This window comes from Tachypleus tridentatus, chromosome 13, assembly GCF_004210375.1.
Source record: "Tachypleus tridentatus isolate NWPU-2018 chromosome 13, ASM421037v1, whole genome shotgun sequence".
In the NCBI taxonomy this organism is placed as follows: Eukaryota; Metazoa; Arthropoda; class Merostomata; order Xiphosura; family Limulidae; genus Tachypleus; species Tachypleus tridentatus.
In genome coordinates, this window is record NC_134837.1 from 226,848,362 (window position 1) to 226,867,176 (window position 18,815).

General features: G+C 33.4%; 1 protein-coding gene across 4 annotated transcripts in view; it reads left to right on the top strand.

Annotated features, from left to right (window-relative positions):
- LOC143241009 (sodium-dependent transporter bedraggled-like) overlaps positions 1-18,815 on the top strand; it is a 75,829-nt gene that overhangs the window by 13,188 nt on the left and 43,826 nt on the right. Inside the window, exons 1-5 of one of the 4 annotated variants that reach the window (XM_076484413.1) lie at positions 962-1,084; positions 8,447-8,928; positions 9,635-9,766; positions 10,247-10,399; positions 18,139-18,205. In XM_076484413.1, coding sequence (XP_076340528.1) covers positions 8,550-8,928; positions 9,635-9,766; positions 10,247-10,399; positions 18,139-18,205 — 731 coding nt within the window. In that variant the 5' untranslated portion in view covers positions 962-1,084; positions 8,447-8,549. Of the gene's footprint in view, positions 1-961; positions 1,085-2,568; positions 2,709-8,446; positions 8,929-9,634; positions 9,767-10,246; positions 10,400-18,138; positions 18,206-18,815 lie in introns of those variants that run through there. The other 3 variants (XM_076484412.1, XM_076484411.1, XM_076484414.1) reach the window with 3 other exon arrangements.

Sequence of the window (18,815 nt, forward strand, 5' to 3'; positions counted from 1 at the left end):
AGCAACAATTACAATTCCAAATATCTACAAGACAATCGACCAACTTTGGGAATTTGTAAGACTTATACCATGGGTATAGACCGTATAGAGCCAGTTACAATATAATGGCTATAATAAATGATTATTATTATGTAAGTCTGCGGATTTACAACGCTAAAATTAATGGTTAGATTCCCTCGGTGGAGTCAGCAGATAGCCCGATGTGACTTTGCTATAAGTAAAACACACACACACGCACACACACACACACACACACACACACACGTAAGTTACATTTGTCATTTGCCTTGTGTGGAACAGATTGTAATGCGTGTTTAGATGTTATATATAGTCCAAAGAAGAATAAAATTTAAAAAAACAACAACAACATCTAAACTATTAAGTCTTAAGCTGTTTAGGATAAATAATTGCAATATTCTTTAATAATCTGCAGTCATTCTAGGAAGAAACAGGGTAATTTTGGTTTGTTATATTTTTTTAGACAGGTACCAGGTGGGTAAAACTCCAGTCAATCCCACTATTCTTGGTAAAAGAGTAGCCCAAGAGTTGGCGGTGGGTGGTGGTGACTAGCTGCCTTCCCTATAGTCTTACATTACTAAATTAGGGACAGCTAGAGCAGATAGCCCTCGTTTAGCTTTGCGCGAAATTCAAAACAAACCAAAGCAGTCTTAGCAAGTCGATTAACAATAAAGATGAAGGACTTTAATGACGACCTGTTATTCTATGCGTATTACACGTTTAATGAAAGGTAAAAGTATGAGGTCAGTTACTCTAATTTTTTTTTCTAGTTTATGACAATTATGAGATATTTTAACGTGCAGTTATTGCATATATTTTGCATTAACAGAAGTCGTTGTTCCGCGACTATTTCAATGGTGTACTTCTCGCGCCATTCAGTTCTGCAACCAGTTTAGTTTGCCTGCGGCAGTACAGAACTTGCGCGCTGCTTCTCCCGTTTTTGCAGAGTCTGGGCTACCAGGATGTATGCATAGAGATTAACTTTCTTTACAATAGACAGTGGTGACAAAGATGGTGTGAATGTGATTTACTGACAGAGAGAGAGAGAGAGAGAGAAAGGGATGAGGTAAGCAATAAAACTGTACAGCTTATGAACTATAATAATAAAGGCAAGTTTATTTTTGTACTGATAAACAGGTGTACGAAGGAATTGCAAACTGGGGGTGTTTGGCTAGACATGCAGGTGTTAAATGAGAAAGTATAGGTGTTAAGAAGCTGCTAAAAGAAACTCCTAAAGGCAGCTCAATCTAGGGCTGGGGGAATACTCCCAGAAATTCAGTATTATACTACAATTTACAGTTGTTACGCTGTATCACTCTCAGTTCCAAAATCTCTGCAGCACGTATTCAATAAACCTTACTTTTATTAATTTTCAAGACGATGTATTCTTCTGCTTGTTTTAAAGCATAGATATGTTACCTTACTGTACTTTATTATGGTTCTACAGACAAAATGAGTGATAAATTAATTTAAAAATGTTTCTACTCATAATTTTTATGCATTATGGTTATCACAATTTGATTTACATTTTCTTAATAATTCAATTGTCAGTGAGAGTTTTAAACATAGCGAATACTCCGTATAGTAGAACAACGTAGATTTAGTAAATTTCATCCAAGATATGCTTAAAATTTCTGCTAAGTTTTCAACGGATTTGGATTGCTTCTACTGGTTGCCCTAAAACTCTACACATTAGGACAGAGGTGTGTCTGATTAAAGTGTCTTTCTCTATGATTATATGCCACAGCAATTAATGAATAAAAACATGACAGCCACTAGAATTCACCGTTATATAAAGGACAATATTAATATTTAATTGAGAACTTTGTTAAACCTTGTTTGCTGGCTTTTGTAATTGTTTTAACATTCGTTTATCGTTTTAAGTTGCTTCTGTGTTTAGTTTTTCTTACAATCTTGTAACATAGCATCAGGTAAACTCGTGAAGTAGTATTCCTTTACTTTTGGTTATTATTACTACTCTAATTATTGCTTTTATGAAGTTTAGTATCATGTCTAAATATTTAGTTTCGCTTCCTAGCTGAATATAGAATAAACTTGTAATCAGTCTCCAGTAGAGAAATTTGTGTATTGTAGTAAGTAATAATTTGATTTTCTGAATAATTGAGAAAGGTTGTGGGTGGAAGTGTTGATAATTTACGGTTAAAATACTTACAAAACAGTACAGTAATAAGGCCCAAGTGACTTTTGAAAACAAAATTCACCTTCCAAAAGTATGTTATCTAATTTATTGCATTTTTATTCATATACAAACAAAACCTGTGAAACTATGGGATTGTTTTAATTTAATGTAAGTTTACTTGTGAAAATATGATCTTGGCAAATCGTGATATGCATTTTAGATCATTAATCATTACATTTATTTTTATTAGTTGTATGATTTTACTGTCCACAGTTTTTAGTATTTTTTATCAATTCGCACTTCGCGTTTGTCCTACAGCATACTGGTGAAATGTTCTTAGTTAGAACTTCCGTTTATGTTGAAACGCATGTCACGTGATTATGAAGCGAGTCACGAGAGTATATTATGGCGTTACAGGTGTAGGGCCACTTGGCATCTAAAATACGTTTACACTTTAGGTCCTTCTTCTTATCGTGTAGTATCGAAAACACATATTGCGATGCTATGTGATTTAAAACTATGTCTACCTTTTAGACTGTTTAGCTTAGGGGTGAGTAAAATATATTTTTTTTCATCAACTACAATATCTAAATGTTTATCTAGTTACGAATAAACATGTAGAATTTTAATTTTAAATGATCGTTAATATTTATAAACTGTGTTTCGTAACAAACTGTTTTTCCATGTTTAATTACATGCTATTTCTAATTTTACTGTTGTAAGTCGGTGGGGTAGAATATCTAATTTTCAAGCAATTCCAAGAAATGTCTAGAAATAAACTGAGATCATTGTGTACGTCATGTTTTGTCTGTCTTTTGGGCACGTGTGATTTTCAACGATGTAAAGAATAATTTCAGAAGCTTCAATAAATCTTAGTAATCGTGTATAATATTGTATTACACAGAATTACAGTGAACTTCAGGAGATTGTGCTAGTTTAACTTGAAGAATCGTGATGTAATATTTTTATAAAACATATTTCCATAGGAATTAGACATACAGCATAATAACTTGTTCAGTAATGTTTGCTTTCAATTGAAAACATTAACTAATTATTGTTAATGCTGATATACGACTATTTAGACACTAATAATCGTTTTTGTTAAAACGATTATGAAACATTTTATGTAAGATGTTGATCTTGCATTCACTAAACAAAGTCATGAACCAACTTTTATTCTGGTTTACAGAAGTTCATTCATGATTAACCTGAAGAAGTGTGTGATATATTTATTTATAATATTAATAAAAACCTGTTACTTTTATATAATACAGAAAGAGTTTTATATTTAATTCATTAAATTTTTTAAGTGTTTGACCATTAGACTTTTTAGTAACGACTCAATAACGAGAGGAAAATTGTGTAATTGGTAGAATGAAAGCCTGAAAGAAAGGATGAAATATACACTGTAACACTTTTCTTGTCTTATATACAGTTGAAATATCTGAACGTAAAACCTTTAGATTTCTCTCTAGAAAGCTATTAAGTTAAAAGGATTTCGAATTCCTATATAAAAACAAAACATATACTCTTCAAAAAACGAAACGCAAAAGGCAAAATATGAGACAAATTGTTAACAAGTTTATTCCGGGTAGTTCTGTATGACATGTGTGAAACTTTGCACATTCACTGCTTGGCATCTCCTGCCCATGGAAGCAATGAAATGACGAATCACATCCTGTAAAATGGCTGTCCACTCAGCCTGCAAAGCTGCTGCAAGCTGAGGTAGAGTCTGCGGTTGAGGCTGTTGCCGTCGCAGACGTCGGTCCAACTCGTCCCAAAGATGTTCGATGGGGTTTAAATCTGGTGATCTGGAGGTCCAGGGAAGAACGTTGATGTTGTGGTGTCTCAAGAACACAGTGGTGAGTCGGGCTGTGTGAGGTCGGGCTTTGTCATGTTGAAAAACGTCGTTGACGTTCACCATGATGGGTTGCACATGGGGCCTAAGAATCTCGTAGACGGTTGCGAACGGTCTGATCGGAAATCCTACGCAGCCCTGGTATGGTTGAGGCAGTAGACGTCGCAGTGGTGGTTCTATCCCGAAGGTGACGTAACCGGATGTTGCGATCTTGTGCGGGCATGGTCACACGAGTTCTGCCAGATCGTGGACGGTCACGAGTTGATCCATGTTGTTAGTGACGATTCCATAGCCTTGTGATGGTGCTTGGGTGGACATTCACAGCTCTGGCAACATCTGATCGAGATTCGACTGCTTCCAATCGACCAATGGCGTTGTTGCGTTGTGCTTCAGTCAGTCTTGGCGTAATTGTATTGTGTGTCGGTGGCTTAACACTGAGCTATGGAAACCGAGAACCCGTCACTTTTATAGGGATTTTGCACATGTTGCACTTGCAGAACATGCAGATCTCTCAAACAACTTTATTGGCAACGCATGCGTTTTGGCGAAAAATCCGATGTTTTCCTCCGTTTTCAAAGTGCACAACTTTTATTGTCAATTTGGTCTGACAATCAGTGCTTTAACACGTGTAACATCACACACTCTGAGCTTGTAACGTTATTACATATATTTCTCTTTAAAATAACAAAAATATCCCTTTTGCGTTTCTTGTTTTGAAGAGTATATTACAAATATTTTGAGTGACTCGAGTCTATAATGACATGGTATTAATAAATCGACTGATAATGCATTTATGATGAGACGGAGAATTATGATTGTTAATGTTGATGTGAGAAACAGGTCTGATTTTCAACATCTTGCAACTGGTTTTATAATTGCGTAATTGTCGATGGAAAATTACAAGCTTACATGCAGGGGCGTACCTAAAGTATTTGACACCCAGTGCGGATCCTTCCTTTAGCACCCTGCCATAATTACTTTTAACATTTAAGCACACAGAAAAATATATTAAGTTTGCAAGTGCATTTTTAAATAATACAACACTGTCATAAGCAAATTACAAATAAGAAAACTGCAGGACGTTAAAAATTCAGTAAACAGATAATACTACATTTTATTTTATACAAAAAATGCAAGAAATCCAATCCCAACACTCAGGCTATTGTTCAAAGGTAAACAGTGGGGATTCACAGTCTTTGCATATTGATCAATGACCTTATCAAAATTCACTTTCCTTGCATATTCATGTTCAATTGAAAATAAACCCAGATTTGTCAGTCTTGTTTGATTCATGATCGAGCGAAAGAAATGCATTTCTTTGCCTCGTCAACGATGATTTTAGCAGCTTCAAAATGCCTCCAAAGTCGTCCAATTTCTGCCCAAATATCTGCATCGGAGAATTCATCGAAAATATGAGTCAAATTTGGAATACATTTTCAAAGTTATACTTGTGTTGCAGCAATCAAAGCAAGACAATAACAGCAAATTTGATCCATTGCCTCAGTACAAATCTCCAATTCGTGATGAAAGCGACCAAGACGTTCAAACATAGCCCTTTTTACTTCCTCTGGTAATCTGAGACCAGTATCCTTTGCCATTTCTCCTGGTATCCTTTTTCGGAGCTTTACTCTAGCTCTTCTCTCTATACAAATGTTTATTTCCTCACACTTTGTAGTTGTATAATGAACGACCTTCTCCACAATTTTATTGCACTGATCTTCAAGAAACAGTTTTAAAGCTTGGAGTTTCACAATACACTTTTCAAGGCTGATTCTAAATGTTTGTAAATACTTTTGTGTGAGAAAAAATTTCTTACAGTACTTCACAGAAAGAAAAGTAACACGAAAAAGAGAAATCACGTACAGCAGACGGCAAAATCTGAGCTGATATTTCTGTGCCCACATTTTCTTTGGTATCACACAATACTTCAAGAGTTGAGATCAGCTTTTCAAAATATGCATTCACTGGATTCACAGCGTCCCAATGAGCACTCCATTTTGTATGGGAAAGTCTTTTGACTGTCCTGTAGGCATTTTCTATCAACATTTCCCAACAATGAGGTGAGACTAAAACGAAAAAATAGATTTTTCTAAGGTTAGAAAAAAAGTCACATATGTATGAATGTTTTCAAACGGGTGCACTCTGCAAAGGTTCAAATAATGATTTGCACAAGGCACAAACAAAGCCGTGGAATTGATCTCTCTGATCTTTGACTGAACACCACCATGAATACCAGCCATAGTAGCAGCATTGTCATATTCTTGACCACGGCAACGGTTTATTTTCAATCCGTCTCTCTCCAGATGTCTCAGAGTATCTTCTGTGAGCTCAGCAGCAGTCTCTCTGGCAATAGCGAAGAAGTCCAAGAATGATTCCTTTACTTCAACTTTGTCCCATTCAGTTTGGACACATCTGGTCAGTGTGGGACACATGAGAAGTGCTGTCGAAATGAATCCCAAAATAATTTCTTCTTGATATCAGCCACTATTTTCTCTATGACGTAATTCCCCAAAAGGCAAATGAACTCATGCTAAATCTTTGGATATGAATACGAAGCTACTCTTCTCCCAGATGGAATAGAGCGCTTGATTCTTACAAAATGTTCTTTTCGAAGCTGGATCATAATTTGACAGCAACTCTACCAATTTCATGAAGTTTCCTTTGTTTGCTGATGACATTTCCTCTTTGTCACCATCAAAAGGAAGACTGATGAGCCAAAAACAAGGTTACGTCTAAGAGGCAATGTAAAATATCCCTCCATTTTTTATGTCCTTTTTCATTGCTGCTTGATGAACTCGATCAATGTTTTTTTTTTTTTGGTTAACGCATCTCCATGCAGCCATATCACCACCACCATCATAAGATCACCACATAGCCATCATAACAAACTCATTCAGTCATGCACATCATCGTTACTTCAGTAGTCATGGTTGTAGGAAAAATGTCAAGTCTAAAGTAGTCACAGGGATCACCATTCATAAACACGAGTTTCTATAACATCACGTCACAACGATGCGTTTATAAACGCTTAAACATCACTATGATACCGCATTGTCAGAAATACTGGACACTGGTATAAGTACCATTATACTATTATAAACACTGGCACTTTGTGATTTATTATGATTATTTAGTAAAACATACCTCATGCACGAGGAGTTACAGTGTCAAATGAACAAGACTTGAAATGTCAGATGCAGCCAGTTGGATATGCTCAACAAATTGATGACTAAAACGGCAACAAACGTTCGCCTTTCGACGGAATTTTTGTCAAATATTTAATTTTTCGTTTCTAAATTTTGTACTGTCAATGAAAAATAAAAATTTATACTATAATGGAAATTAACAGTAAACTGTTGTACTTTGGCGAATTTTTCATTTGGTTTGGAAACTTGTACTGGTATTTCAACTCTCCCGATGGCACCCTCTTCCTTGCTGTCACCCGCGGCGGACCTTTCCTCTGGCACCAACCTTTAGTACGCCACTCCTTACATGTAAAGTAGCATTTTTATACTTGAGGTATTATGGTAAGAAGTGTGGTTAATAAAGCTACGAAGTAAAACTTTCTCCGTTCTTATTGTTTGGGTAGATGTTGAATACAAATTTGAACTGAACTGGTAATATACGATGTTACTTATTTAATGCTAATTTCTCTTTGGATTGGGTGCGTTGTTATTCATGAAAAAGCCGTTGGTAATCATTTTAGTACTGTTTAATAATTACACACTATTGATTAAACACTCCTACTGTTTAATAGACATTAAATAGCATTTGTAAAGATGAACGTGTTATTTGTTTAAGAATTATCCCTGATTGGTTTGGAACTGTTATTGTTCTTTCCACAATTACTAAAATTGATCGGATAATTATACTATTTGGAATGACCTTTATGTCACTAACCAAACATTCATTCATCATTGGTTAGATAATAATACTGTTTTTGGAAAACAATCTCCAATTAAGATTAAAATATGTTACTTTTTGCACAGTCATTTACAGTTAAGTGGACAATAGTATTTTTTATTTTAAAATGTCCCTAATACAACATGCATTAATACTATTTGTATGTCAAAGAGTTGTCTGTGGTTCGTTAACAATGCTGTTATTTTTAACACTAATCTTTGATACAATGCACAACAATATTATTTGCTTCTTTGACATTGATTACACAGTTTTTATTAGATGGCGGTTTCAAATATTAAACAATAATTCCTACTGGATGTATTACAGTAGAATTTACTGGAAAAGACCCTTTCAGTGTTCTCTCGTATTTCGAAATTAAAGATACAGTTTGGTAGTTAGTTTTGTGTTTTTAACGTTTAATGTATAAAAATGTTCTTGAAAAATATTGTAGTTTTGTTACTTCTGGGGCTTTTAATACCATTATTTCTTAGTGTTCTAAATTGTTTCTTATGGGTTTGACACTGCAGTGTTAAGAAGAAAAATACAAAGTAGTATTTGAGGTATCTGACTACTGAATGGAACACTGTCGGTCGGATTCTATCTTGATCGTCCTACCAGAGTCACTGAAGAATGAGTAATCTTGAAGAAGACGCTACATCTCCATCTGTTCCTGATGAGGTGAGTTTGGAGACTCGGTCCAGCGAGACGTCACAGGATATCTCTCCACCACCTTCTTACACACAGACTGCGAATTTTACTACAACACCTCAACAAACTTCAGGAACCAGAATTGCTAATGGATTTGAACAGACCCTAGAAAGTGGTGTGTCCACCGCCAGCGAAAACGTACAACCAGCAATCACCACTACAGTTCGAACAGACCATGATGATGTAAGGTCTTCACGTGGATTGTGGCCGTATGATTCTTGTGTGATATTCGCCTGTTTTAGCTGCGTTGTGGGGATTTACAACATTAGCAGGTTTGCTGTCTTGGTACATGTATACAAAGGTAATTTTCTACCTTGTTTTCACTTTTATGAACATATTGAAAGTTTCAGATGAAACAAACAATAGCGTTGAGCACTTATCAAAATGTGGTTTTTAACCACTGAACAACTTAATTTCACTTAAGGTATAACATTCCAATGTTAATGACGGGTCATGACAAGAGCACACTGTGATGTGTTTTAAGATAAACATTTTAATTTACATTTTTATAATTGGGAAATAACTGAAATATTATGCAGTATACAGAACTTTAATATATATAATATAATATATTTGTATAAAGGTTGTGCATGCTCAAATACTAGTACTACATTTTAACTCCAATGTATTATTACGTACACGGATAATTTATTAAAAGAGTTGTCTTAAGAGAAAAACGGTTAAGTGGATGAGCACACGGGTCGGTTAATAGGAAGTATGGAACTTTGGTGGAAACTAGGATAAGATAGATGGACAGATTGAAGAGCATAAATATAAACATATAGGAATAGATATGTACGGATAGGTAGTTACGTTAAGCTAGATCAATATCAAGTATTTGAGATTCACATGGCATCCAGGTAGATTATCTAAAGGTTTATCATGAATTTTTCCCAAAGACGAATAAAAATTTTGACATTTTAGTTTAGTCGGTGAAAAAATGTTAAAATTGTGCTGGTGAATAACAATTGTTTGTGTGTAATATTTATTTATTTATTTTATTTTAGCCTGTTTTCTCGTCGAATTTATAATTCTATCGTGTGTATTTGGCTTCCCATTCCTCTATCTTCAGATGGCGCTGGGACAGCATTTAGGGTCTGGGTTAACAGACATGTGGTACATAAGTCCAGCATTCAAAGGTGATATTTTATTAATGTTTGTTTGTGTGTGTGTGTGTATTTTTAATCAGGATAAATAAAAAAAATCATATTTTGTTGTTTATTTTCAGGAACTGAACACTGTAATGTTTACCTCGTAAATAAGACAGAAAAGTTTACAAAACTTTTCATAACCTAGAATAGACAGCATATTTTACTTATTGTTTTACCATGTAGTTCTGTACAGAACACTATGTAATAACAGTAATATGGTTCTCTAGGACTAGTGTGTTGAAGTTCAAATTGCTATAAATGAGGGTTCTTTACCAGTTTGTATTTACAGGGTACATGTGGATATATTTGTTTTTGATTTTCATTACTGGTGTATATTCATAGTAAGATTTTGTCGGATATGTTAATGAAAGGACTTAAATAGGTATATTATGTCAATTAGTAATGAAATAATAGATATGTGTTTATTAAATGATTAATGTAAGAATGTGCCTACTTTGTGCTTGTTAGGAGTGGGACTAGCCATGCTTTACCTGTATGTGTTGCTGGGTGTGTATACAACCGTACCCATAAGCTGGCTTTTCCTGTACTTCAAGGATTCTTTCATCACGACCAGAGACACGTATAAATGGGGCCAGTGTCATCCAAAATTTGGATTTCGTTGTAAGAACTTTTATGTATTATTTAGCTTTAATGATGAAGAGTTAATATGAAATTTAGATTCACATGTTATATGCACGAGATATTACACGAACTGAACTTACCCGTTTTTATTATAGCACACAGTGGAGTACTTAATAATTAAAAAGCAGAGGGGTAATTGAGTTGAGAAAATATGAAGCATAATTCGTTTAATAATTAAATGTAAATAACTATTGGTCAGAGGAAACAAAACCTAACAAAACGTTTGTTTTATATAATCTGCGGTATTCTTTTTTCTTCTCCAATGTATTGTCTGTGTGCAGAAATTGTCAATCACAATTTTCCATTTCTTTCCGTTCTTGGTATTCTCTGATGTTATTCTCGGTTCATAACCACCACGTGAACCCATTAAGTATCTTTATTGTTTGTCTTTCTTTGCTTATCTTTCCTTCTATCTTGCCAGTTGTTACTATGTTCTCTATCTTTTCTTTCCTTATAACATAACGTATTAAGCTGGCTTGTTTTTCGTATTTCATTAATGATATTGCGTGTTGTTGTTTAGGTTTCTACCAATACTTGTTCATTATTTCTTTTTCTTAGTTCATGCTATTTGCAACATTTTTCTTAAAACCACATTTTGGCTGCTTGAAGTTTTTCTTCCGATATTCATTTGTTATTATCTATGTTTCACATCAGTACATAAGTATAGGCTAGAGGCATTACTTTGGCGTTTAACAAAGTTGGAGAAGCAGTGTTTTTGCAAGATAATTCTAAAGGAATTATTTCATTTATATTTAAATGATGTAACAGATTTAACGCTATACGTTTATTTTAATACCGACGTTTGTTTCAGTTTGATGCATGTGACATATATTGTTGGATGTGTATTGCGCAAGTTCCGCCTGTTATATAGATTTGTAGAAGATTATCGAGAGTAAGAATCAACGATATTTGCTTTACAGAAAACGCTAGCGTGTCTTCGAACATCGTTGAACATTCGAAAATCTCGCTTTAAAGTAAATAAACCGAGACGCTAACAGAGAAGAGAATATTATTGATCAGCTACGGTCAGCATACTATGATTAACGCTTATTAACAGGAAAACTACAGACTTTGACCAGGAACTTTTATATATTTCGAACATTATAAACCGTTCAACCTCAAGGAATTAAATTTGGACATTAGATATTTCTTTTTCGGTAACGAGTGTGTTTGTGTTTGTACATAGGAAAACCACATTAGGATATCTGCTGAGTGCACCGAGGGTAATCGAACAGGTAAAAAGTGAGCTTATGAACCGGGTCAGGCCAAACAAGGATACAGCTAGTTAGCTAGCGTTCCGGTCAAGTGAAGGGAGGTATCTATGTGTCAACGTCAAAGTAATTTGTGCCTTGTGGAATGGACCGTTATTAAATTATTAATTTCCAGACCAGATAGAAGACTGAATATTGTTTCTGAGTTTTTAACTTTTTTGTATATAAATTATTATTTGTAATAACCGTTAATATCAATATTAATTGGAATAAGATCTAAGAAACTATAGCAGGTGCGCAACACTTTTTATGAAAAAATGAACTAAAACCATGAAGTGTTCAGGTAGTTACAAAAACCAATGTTAAAATTAGGATTTGAGATCATAATTGGACAGATGTCGTCGAGTGAGTTCTAAAAACATATAGTTTTACATATTTTTCTGTTATCTAATAAAAGGTATAACAAATTAACAACGTTTTCAAAGGGGACACTTTTTTTTTTGTCTACCTCCTGTATATGTACAGTTAAATTAAAGAAAAGCATGTTCTATACAAATAGGATACACTAGCGCTGCATTTTGGATACAGAAGGGTCAGTATAACATTAAACAATACGAGGTAATCAAAGTCTGCTTATCAAAGGTCATTATCACAATAACATATATCTGATGGAATGTTGTATACCTTCTCACTGTATATATCGTGTATTTTTAGTTATTATATATTTCGTTATTGATAATTCTACATTGTTTTAGAGTTTGTGTGGAAATTTGCACGCATTACCTTTATAGAACTACAGATTAGGTTCATTCAATTAGATTTTTGCCATTAAATATATTGCACGAAAATGGAACTAATAATAATAAAACTAACAGTGATAGCGCATGTTTTTTTGCAATTTAGTCAGTTATGTGCTGAAAAATCTGTAAGAAGCATAAGTAAACACAATTGACGTGATTAGAATTTTAACATCAAAATTTTAAAAGAGGAATATCAACTGATTTAACGCAAGGAACCTTCTTAGTTATATTTTTGTTTTATTTTAACTAATTTTTGTATTTTTCTTTTCAGTACAATATGTTACGTATTATAATCTATCTCGGACGAACTTCCGATTTCTTACGTTACGTATTACGTTTTCAAATAGCTGGAAATTTTGATTTAAATTTAAAAGTTAATTGAATGTCAATATTCATGATATTTTCCAAGAAGATTGATACCCACAATTTTCTTTCTTAACGCAAATATAAAAACAACAATACAGTTTGTAATTACAAATAGTTATTACAAATAATTTATATACAAAGGATTTGAAAACAATATTGAATCTTCTATCTGGTCTGGTATTGAATATTTTGTCGACGGATCATGATAAGCAAATAAATTGTTTGTTTATACATAGGTACACTTTACTTGACTGGAATGCTAGCTAGTTCTATTCTTAGCTGGCCTCACACGGTTTACAAGCTGTCTTTTCACCGAGGAGGATATCTAATGCCCTTGTAAACATCCTAACGTCTGAAGTTAATTCTCTAAAGTTGAAGGGTGTGTAATGTTCGAGTTCTATAAAGATTCCTGGTCAAATGTATGTAGTTTTCCGATTAATAGGTGTTTATAACACTTATAGCTTCCGAGGTTTATAGTATACTGACTATAGCAAATCAACAATATAAAACTGCTTTTCCGCGTTACATTAGTTACCTTTTTATAAGCTTTAAAGCGAGGTTGTCGGAAGTTATCAACAATACCAGCAATGACTAGTATTACTTACACATACAGTAAATTGTTGATTCTTACACTCGAGAATCTTTTATAAATTTAGAAATCAAGCTGAACTTTCGCAATACACATTTAACTATATATGTTACATGCATTTCTAAATATATATTTAACTAAAATAAACATCGATATAAACCTAAATACATAATAGTAAATCTGTTACAAATGAGATAAAACATTTAATTTTTACTGTTTCCAGAGTGACTCATCACATGAATGTGACTTCTGTTCCTATAATGGTGATTAAATTTTAGGCGATTTTTGTTTTCGTTCGGTAAAGAACAGATTGATAAACAAATGGAATTTCCCACAACTTGTCTCGATTGGGCCTCTAGACTCTCAGTCTGAGAGCTGCGGGTTTAAATTTCCGTCACCGAACATATTTGTTTTTCAGCCATGGAAGCATTATTATGTAATGACCAATCTCAATATTCATTATTAAATGAGCTGCCCCAGAGCTCTTGTTGTGTAGCTGCCTTTCCTGTAATACATTACGTGGATAGCTCTCCTGTAACTTTTTGCGCGAAATTCAAAAGAAACCAAGCAAACTAATCCAACAATTTGTATGTAACATGTAACGTGGAAACTAACTATGCAAGGAATAATAAAGCTTAAGTGAATTTCACCAGGTTTCACCGTAAATTAATGATGGAAGAGGGGTAAAGCAGTTTTAAACAATTAAAACGACATAAAGGAGTTGAAATATTGGTGTAGGAGGTAGAGAAATAATACAGTCTAGTCATTAGGGAAATTTTAGTTTTATTGTGTCTCTTAATTTCAAATATTAAACAACTTTATCTGTAATGTGAGTTGCATTTTTACGAGCTTATTAATTCCGAAATTCTGGGTTTGATTCACCGCAGTGTTCAGATTGCACATAGCCCTATTGTGTATAGTTACGCTAATATAAGCAGGGTTGATTGAATTAACATATCTTTTAATATCCACTGAAATGTCGTTATCACGCCTCCACTTGAGAAACGTCTAACCGACATATATCAATCACGTATTAATGGAGTTAGCTAAAACGGTGTTCAAGCTCTGTCTTTAATGTCGGCCATTAATAACTTTCACAGTAAAGGTGTTAGAAGGAACCTCATAGTTAAGCCTTTAAATCCAGACCGTAAAATTCATTACTTGTGTATGGAAGTTCATTATGATATTTTAACAGTAAATTCACCATATTTAGTCACACATCAACGTGTGGATGCACAGTACTCGATATCTAACTGGGAGAAGTTTTGCTATCTGCTAACATATTTCATAAACCACATCAAAGAACCTCATGTTGATTTGGTGATTGAGTTCATTTCTTTAACTTTGTTTACAAATTCTAAGTTTGTTGAGGTATGTGTATGTGAATTAGTTAATAAAATATTCTAATCACAAAAATATATCGTAGCCAGATAAGAAGAGGAATCCCCAGTGTCCACAACTGTATAGTGTACACCAATTTTATAAAGTTTTAGGTGAGCGTAAAACCGACATAAAATAAAACGAAAATGTATGATGTTTCTATTTGTTATCTACATTTTAAGGTAATGCATCTATTAACTATAGTTTTAATATCATATAAAATTGTTTTCTAAATCAGTCTTGTAATTTTGAAGTATCTACGTATGTACATCTGTATCCAGGTATAAAGACAGGGTAGAATATTGCCGATACATGTAAACTTTTATAACGAGCCTTCCCTCCAGTGGGTCAACGTTTAAATCCGGTGCTCAATTCTTCGCGATGAACAGACAGTTCATTTTTAGCTTTTCGATAAAACATCAACAACTAATAAACCTGATCACATGTTACTAAATTATTGTAATATTTTGACTGTTGATGTGAGCCTTTTTTGCTCTCAAAAGCTGATTGTAATTAGTTACATTTATGAAATATAATTACTTTAATCCCTTCTTTAATTTTCACTACAAATAAAACGTAAACATAAATCAGTAGGTAATAAACTTATAAGCTTAATCTGTCAACCGTAGTTTCTTTTTTCTGTATTCGTCTATGAAAAACACTTGATAAAATGTTGAGGTGTTGTGAAGTGAAAAGAAAAAAATATACACAGCTTGTAAGAATTTGAAACAATGAGATTGTTTACGATATTAACATAAAAACATGATTAGAACTGATAAAAATATCTGTGTACTGTTTATAAGACTATTATAACACGCAGTTTTCCGATCGATACGGTTAAATTGATACGTCAATTTTCTGTTTACATTCAGTAAAATCAATGATGACAGTGAAAGGGTCAACGCTGCTTCTTACTTTTATAATTTTGCCGTATTCGTTTAAATGTTCTTTAATGTGTTTAAGAGGTTTATCTATTTTAATATATAAATTCGTAACCGCTGTTTTCTTTGTACTGTATATGCATTGTTATTTAAGTAACTTGTGAATTACATAATTTAGGCATGGGGCTACAAAAAGAAAATATATTAATTTGTTTCCACATGACACTCTGTGTTTGATTTCAACGTGTGCTTTTTTAGTAACTTATGCTTTAACCTTAGCTATTTGCATAGTTATATTTTGAAATGAAACGAAACTTTATCAACGAATGTCGAAACTCCAATGTAACTTTTGTTTCGTAGTTGTCAATAATGACGTTCTTTTACTGATTTTTTCGTTTATGGATTTCAATTCTCCTCTTCAGTTTTACAAACTAATTTAATTTTAGGTTTTTTTCAACATTTATCTAAACATTTCGGAAATTAGTTCATTAGTTTTAATGATTCTACTTAGTTTTGGTACATTTACTTATTGCATTAATTACATAATAGTTGAATGATATATAGTTGATAAAAAAAACAAAAAATGAAAGACGATTTCCACTCAAATTACATTAGCTATCATTTTCATGTCGTTTCCTTCACACTTCATTAAACATTTCGCTATATGATCTTCATAGATTGTTAAACAATTTAGCATCTAGTTTTTCAGAAAATATTAAACCCTCATAATCTTTTCAGGCGGTATTAAATGCTGCATCAGTAAGCCTTTTACATATTGAGCTTTCACTATGTTTTTATTTAAAACATTATTAAACGATTAAATTTCAGGAATTTTGTATGTTTACTTTAGTTGTTTTCAAACTGGGTCATCCAGAGTTTGTCAATTTTTACATTATTAGTTCCTTTTATACTGTTGTAAGAATATTTAGTCATAAGTAATGGAAAAGTAAAAGATTTGCAGTAACAAAAGCATTTGATATTAGACCAGCTAGTAAAAGATTATTAAACTGAGATAGTAACTGAATATATGAGAGATACTTGTTTTAATATTTTCTGTGTCGAGCAGTCCGGGGAAAAGCCATGGATTGGCTGTTTTGAAATAATAGTTTCTAGTGCATCACATACACATATTTTAATCAGTAAAAGGTGACTAGAGTGTAACAGTATGACGGTAAATGTGACCTCTCCACCTATATTAGCCTTAGTCCTATCACGTTAAGAACAGGCAGGTAATTTTTTAAACTAAGAATGCTGAGGCAGTACCATGTAGGAAGCATGTTCAGTGTCGGAGAGAGAGGGGAGGAAGTTTAACACAAGTTCTAAAATACTTTCAGAAAAACAAAGCTTCTGTAAGAAATAGACCGTTATTGCGTACATAATAGAAACAGTTTTTAGTAACTCTCTCCAGTAAATACCAACTATAAGTTTAAGAATAAGTAATCTACAGCTATCATGAACTTGTATCATTCGATTAAAATATTATGCGTTTCTAGATATACAATATATCCTAGAGGACTAAACTAGTAGAAATTGTGCTGATATGTTTGAATATGTCGAACATTTGTACGATTGGTTTGTTTTGAATTTTGCGCAAAGCTACATGAGGGCTATCTGCGCTAGCTATCTCTAATTTAGCAGTGTATGACTAGAGGGAAAGCAGCTATTCATCACCACCCACCGCCAACTCTTGGGCTACTCTTTTACCAACGAATAGTGGGATTTATAGCAACTTTATAACGCCCGCACGGCTCAAAAGGCGAACATGTTTGGTGTGACGGGGATTCGAACCCGCGACCCTCGGATTACGAGTCGAGTGCCGTACAAACTTAAAGATAGTGAAAATAATTATAACACGTTAAAATGGTTAAGGTGTTGCATATATAGTCATGGCTCAAGGATAGGGGTCAAAAGGAGTACTCGGTATCCGGGAACAAACACTGATTTTTTGCAGTAATAATATTAGCATTTTCACTAAAACTAAAGCAAAAAAAGTAAAATAAAAATTAATCTAACCAGGAGGGTGGATGATGTCGTCCTTGTACGTGTCCCCAGCAGGTCATAAATAGACCTAAAGAGTCGACGGCCTTAACTACTAGGCTACTCCAGAATCTGTAATGTGATACTAATTTCTATTGGTTTTGTATAGACATGACAAGTAACAAGTCTATAGAGTAAGTCAGAATTGTAACGAAGCCTTAAAAGTGTTTTGTGTTTATTCATCACTGGTTTATACATTTCTAACGTTACAAACAAGATTATTAAATAAACAGTATGTAGAATGCATTGTAGTCAAATTCCCTCTGAAATTATTCATTGCAAAATGTATTTGTACTTCGCCTATACATGTTTGGTTTCTTTATAGGTTGTGATGGATTTACTAAGGAAGATTTTCATTTCTTCATAATTTCTGAATAAGGTAAAACAACTGTGTTACTAAACATGTTAATGCCACTTGTCACGCAACTGATATATCTTTGTTTCTAACTTTCAGCCTGTTTAGAAAGTCGAAATCTTTCAACAGATGCTTACTTGGGATGGTCAGTGCCGAATTACCTCCAGTAAGTAAAAAAAGTACTATATTAACGTATATAGTATATAGATGAAGCTACATTATAATTGTGTTGAACTTAACATTGTACATCTTGCCAGTTCTAACATAATATATGTTAATATTAGCTGAGATAATAAACTTTCAGTTGTTGAATACGTTAAACGACCGATGTAAAATTATTGAAGAAAATTAATTTTTACACTGATATTAAGTTATACTGGAATAATAGTGAATTTAAAGTACAGCCAAACTTATACGTTAGTTCATGTACTTGTTTTAATTACAGTAAGCCTTTAAGTAAAAGGGTTTCACGTTAATAAAAACCATGCTATATCATTACGGCAATTAAACAGTATGCCCAAAACACGTGAGTGAGTGGATAAATGCTGAGTGGGTGTGAGTTGTAAGTTTTGTGGTTCTGGAAACGGGATGAGGTTTTTTCCATGTCAATTTCTCAATGTGACGCTGTTGTTCCTATCTTGAATTTCTTAACTTCATAAACAAGAAACTTAAAGGATGATGGATGAATATTTATAGCCTGTTAGGATATTTATTTAACTTATTACTAACTTTTTACTAGTTTATTTAAATTATAAAGGTTCCAAGTTATCTTGTAT